Here is a 5,630-nt window from a genome sequence, read left to right as displayed (position 1 = left end):
AGGCAAAGCTGCTGTTTTGTAAGGTACATGAACGAAATGCTTGTAGAATCCGTAGTTTTTATTGTTGAGTGTTTTTTTATTAAGTGGTCCTTGGTCTGAAAAAGTTTGAGAAACACTGCTGTAGAACATTGGTGGTGCATAGCTAAATCCAAGTACAGCAAAAAGATTATGTAGATATAAATGGCTCACTCCAAGTTATTGAAAACACAATTCTTGGTTTCAGGTGATTATACACTAATGAAAACATTTCTGCTAATAGTTCCCCCTAAACACTTCACATTGGCCTTTTAAGTAGCGTTTGAGCTTTGTTTCTGAAGTTGTCAGTTGGCACCTATGAATAACTGTCCTAAAAGAGAGACACCAGCTGACACAAACAGTCAAGTAGGAGCATCAGTTCAAGTTTATAAATCTTTATTACCAAAAAGCTTCTGGGTGTAATAACATCAGCCTCAGTTTCTACTGAATCGCACTATCACTTTTAACAGTAGTCACATCACAGCATAGCAGTCAGCAATAGTCATAAAGTGAACTAAAGTAGCAGTTCTTCCAGTTACAGCAGGAAATGTCAGTGACGTCAACTCTACTTGGCCTTCTGCTTTACTTCCCTCATGCAACGTCCTGCAGCTTTGTGGTGAACTTTGTATTCATCTGTTGCTGAGACCACAAACGGAAGACACCAAGATTTCCACAGAGCAGGATGCACCAGAGTCGTGCTGATGATGTTTGTGTTGTTGCTGATTTGTGTTGAAACTGGTGTATTGGGAAGTGAATATTGGGACAGTAACTAAGGTGGACAGGTTGACACACAGGTAGTCAGTATAGCAGGTAGACAGACAAGTAGACACTCAGACAGACAGGACACAAACATACACACACTTTTCAGAAAACCAATAACATAGTAATAATGTGAGATGCACATGTGCGTGTGTGTGATGGTGTTGCTTCAATAAAAGAAAGATTGTTTCTTGGAATTCAATGTGTTTCGTTTCACATCGGCTCGCACACACACACACACACACACACACACACACACACACACACACACACACACACACACACACACACACACACACACACACACACACACACACACACACACACACACTAATAATGCCTTAAGTGCAGACATTAAAAAAAGGAAACACACACCAACCCAAACAAGTCATTTGACAGGTTGCAGCTCTACTGACAGCATCAACATGTATCATGTATTATATCAGGTCACGTCATCTGATAAAATGATCTCACTACTAGAATTTCACGTATATAAAAAAAAATACAAATCTTGGAACCACATGACTTTTACCAGTTTACAGGAATTGATCTGGATTTTGGTATCAACAAACATTTCTCCCAAGTATCCCAAGTCTTCTAAAATGTGCCCAGTTTATAAAATCTAATGTCATGTACAAATGTTACAGGTAAAATAATTTAGCTCGTTGCATATTGACATGTGCTTTTTGTTCAAAAGGTGAGCGGAAAGGTTAGTGATGGGTGCCAGTCAAATCTTAATTTTCATAACTCCAGTGTTACATCTTCCTCCTCGTCATCATTCTCATGCTTTTATGAATGTCTTTGCCTCGGTCATTATTAATGCAGGAGGGACATGTTTGTATTTACAAACAGCATTGCAGACAAAAGGTCAGATATAAAAAAAATTCATTAACATCATCGTCTGTCTCCAAGGGATACTTTCATTAATTTACCACCTCATCTTCCTCCTTTCTCTGTTCAATGTGCTTAAAAGAATACACCAAGTATTTATAAATTCCCCCAACAGTAGTGATGACTGCACTGATACCACAATCATCATGTGTCTCCAGTAGAATCTTGACTCAGTGCGTACATCTTCATGTTTTGAGTTTCAGACAGAAAGATGAGTAATAAGATTAAAGAAAATGTGAGTGTGAAAGACTAAACATCCTGTATTATTCTCTATGCTCTTCAAAAGGTGAACAAGATGTGTTTGATATCTCTGTCTGTATTTAACCTTCTGCTGCTGTAGTCTTGATGGTGATTGCCCAATGAGTGTTATAGTGAAACATGTTAGTACGTCAGACCTCGTAAGATTGATGTTGTGACTAGATTGAAATGAGCTTAAGCTGCTGTTACCCAACATTGTAGAGCATATGCTACTGACAGTGTTAGCATAGTTAACAAGTCAAAGATTCACCAGAGACACTTTGATACATTAGGTAATGAGAACAGTCATTTGTTCAGCAACTGAACAATCTTCCAAACACTTGGTGCATTCAGTTATTATACAACGACAAACTATTGCCAAAGGTAATTCATTACATGCAAACTAACTATCCAGATCACAGTGGGTCTGGATTCAGACTGAATCTCACTCTCTCTCTCTTGTGTAGTCCTTACAACTGGCTAACTTAGCATGCAGCAGTCCACCCCACCAACACACAGTGGTTTGCCCTGTGGTGTGTGTCTGCCTGCGAGTGTGAATTAAGTCCAGCTCAATGGTTAGCGAAGCCACAACTGAGCCCCTCAAGGACAATTCCTCTTCGTCTGAATATATCATTTTAAATATGTGTGTGTGTGTGTGTGTGTGTGTGTGTGTGTGTGTGTGTGTGTGTGTGTGTGTGTGTGTGTGTGTGTGTGTGAAACTAGTGTTGGCTTGGGCCGAGCAACAACATTTCCAGTAAAGTGTCAGAGTGTTGCATGCTGGGACAGAATCTAAAGATGGAGGGAGAAAGACTGTAATTTAACTGGGAGGAGCCCTGCCTGTCCTTTTTATCTTTCCTTCCTCAAGTCACTGCATCCATCTCTATATCTGTCCTTCCCTCTGTCCACCATTCTCCATCCCAGTATCCCTCAATTTATTCTCACTCTCTATACCTCTTTCTCATTCACTTGCTACAACTCTCTTTGCTTAATTGCCTCCATTTCTTTCCCTTCTCTGGCTCCTTTTTGCCAGTGTGTGTTCTAGATAACACAGGAGAAGAGGAGGACAGAAAACGGAGGAAGAATCTGATACATTCAGTTGCTCCTGGTTGCCTTCACCTCAGTTCAATCACTCATTTCAAATGATGGCTAATTTCTGGCTACAGTTCTGCAGAATTGGTGGCATCCAGGTAAACAGCAGAGCCAGACAGCCTGTCAGCAGTCAAAGAGTTCCAGCTCATAGACCAAGCCTATACTTAGTATTCTGGTTCACAGCCATGCACGTAGCACGTGTCCTCTGCTCCTGCAGGCTTTAAGTGTTATGGATTCTCCGACTTCAGACATCTCAGCTCCAATCTTCATTTATGTATTTATGTGTTAAAATTAACATTTGGATAATCATCTGGTTAAACCCCCACAACTAATTAGTAAAGCATTTAAAGAGCCAGACTCTTTTGGTGGTTTGTTTTCCCCAGAAATAAAAAAATATTCATCCTGTGGACTTCAGGGTGCTTGCTTGTCCCAGTAAACATGGAATTCCAGCATTCTCAGGGATCCTCTATAGTGTTGTGGTGTTAATACCAAATCCTTAAAAAGACCATCAATGATTCAGCTCATATCCATATTGTATCTACCTCAGAGAGATTCAGCTTGTGATAGAAATGGTAAGGGTCTCCATGGAATTTGGCTTTGCTTTCCTGGATTTATGGCACGGTCACACATGCACGAAAATAACATTTACCTCCCTTTGACTTCCTTTCTATGGAAGCGACGGGGCAAAAAACGCAGCAAAATCACATCTTCACATCACGTGGAGTTCAACTTTTGTGAACTTTCAGTAGGAATATCGCCTCATCAAGCGATGGTCGTGCATAAGTGACCGTGCCCTCTGACTTGTCTCCAGTTTATGTTGTATTTGAGCAAAGCTTAACTGTGGACTTCCAAGAGTTAAAACATTTATCCACAATACAAAGAGCGAAGTTCAGCGTCTGATTACTTGTGTCTGAGAGTATGGACTTAGCCTGTAAAGCTTCCATATGTAGTCCCAGCAGACTGTAGAGTGAGTATTCGGTTCCCGTTTTTAGACAAAGCCACACCCATAGGTGTTCATTAGTGTCAGTGTTTAGACACAGCCATACTCATACCACACAGTCTGAGGGTCATTGTTAGGGTCAGGGGAAGCAGGAGTGCTTTTGGGATGTTCGACAGATCCACACCCTGCTCTCTCACTTTCTTTCTCTAAGTGGGAGGTGTCCCCTGACTGCCCCTCCATTAACACCTCCCCATGCTCTGAGGCTTCATCAGGCCGTGTGGCAGGCACAGCCCTGACAGGGGTTACCATAGCGACTTCTCCACGGTGGTGGTAGGAGGATGAGGTGGGGCCATTCCGAGAGACGGGAGTCCTCCCTTTCTCTTTTTCTCTCTCTGCATATCTCTCCGTTTGCAGATTGAGAGAAGACGAATGGTGAATAGGCGGATTTAGAAAGCTGCCATCTCCATGCTGATCGGTCGGACCAGCTAGCCGAGCAGAGAGCGGCCTTTCCCTCCCACTCGCGCCTCCCCCTTGTCTCCGGACAACCACATCTGATTGGCCGTCATTTACATGGAAACTGTCTGGTCCGTTGGAACGCAGCAAATCAGCAGAGGCCAGGCTGAAAGCCCTGCTCAGAGATTGGCCAGTTCTCTGGCTGATGGACTGGCCTGAGGCAGGGGATTGGCCTACAGGCTGGCGGGGAGAGGGCTTGACGCTCTGGCCTGGCCTCTGGTTTGAAGGTTGTACAGTGGGCGTAACATAGCTGGTGGGAGTCACTTGTTCTCTGCCAGGGGGAGCCAAAGGGGCAGGACTTCTGGTGAAATAGTCGGTCATCAAGTCCTCCCTGCTTCCTGTTGACACCTGGACAAAGGAAAAGCAAAAAATATGAAGAATAAATAGGGGAATTTTGTATTTTAAGGGTTTAGCTAACAATGATTTGATATTGAAAAATGGTTGACAGTATGCCACTGCTGTTTTAGTGGCATGTGACACTTTAAAACAGCATGACACTCATCATTCCCCACCAGCTACTGACTGATCAATGGCAAATGCCATCTCTGACTGTTGGAATGCCACTGCTGCTGACTATTACTGTGTGTGCTACTCATGCTCCACTGACTTGTGCCATTAGCAGGTACTATGTAAAACCATGACCGAATCAACTTGTTAGAGGTTCTCAGATCAAAGATATCAGCTGTTTGGCCCCCATTTGAACCACTAACCCACCTAATCCCACTAATCCTGTCCATTGTGTAGTATGTATATCCTGTCACCTAAAAGTGCCTGTTTTATGTGTATAAAATGGTTTGTGGTAATTTGAATAGAGGAAAGTTAAGTTAGGAATATGGAGCATGTAGACACAATCAGTGTTTCCTGTTAATTACCTAGACTGTGGCGGGATCTGTTCCACAGTTTCATAATGAACCCAAAATATTTTTACACTTGTCAATGAGTGGGCCAGCTGGCTGATTTGACCATTATTCTTATTAGATACCAATGGCTATTCAGTTTACTTCACTCCCCTTGCCACAAGTTACAATATACTGACCTGTATTTCCATGTGACTGTTCTATCTATTTTTTTTGCATTAGTATATATATATATATATATATATATATATATATATATGCATTATAGTATTTATTTATTTGTTACAATATTTGCATATATTTCTTACCATAGGAGGTGACTGTAGGTT

At 41.9% G+C, this 5,630-nt stretch overlaps 1 protein-coding gene across 5 annotated transcripts in view; it reads right to left on the bottom strand.

Moving 5' to 3' along the window:
- Window positions 1–394: 394 nt before the first annotated feature.
- ccdc88c (coiled-coil domain containing 88C) overlaps window positions 395–5,630 on the bottom strand; it is a 58,353-nt gene continuing 53,117 nt past the window's right edge. For 4 of the 5 annotated variants that reach the window (XM_029460427.1, XM_029460425.1, XM_029460429.1 and 1 more), the window contains 2 exons: window positions 5,610–5,630; window positions 4,022–4,792 (listed from right to left, as the gene is read on the bottom strand). The exon at window positions 5,610–5,630 is cut by the window's right edge and continues 218 nt beyond it. In XM_029460427.1, the coding sequence (XP_029316287.1) occupies window positions 4,022–4,792; window positions 5,610–5,630 (792 nt within the window). Of the gene's footprint in view, window positions 4,793–5,609 lie in introns of all 5 variants that reach the window. The other variant, XM_029460428.1, reaches the window with a different exon arrangement.

This window comes from Cottoperca gobio, chromosome 22, assembly GCF_900634415.1.
Source record: "Cottoperca gobio chromosome 22, fCotGob3.1, whole genome shotgun sequence".
Classification (NCBI taxonomy): Eukaryota; Metazoa; Chordata; class Actinopteri; order Perciformes; family Bovichtidae; genus Cottoperca; species Cottoperca gobio.
The sequence above is the reverse complement of the archived record's forward strand: the minus strand, read 5'-3'. Positions and strand labels throughout refer to the sequence as shown.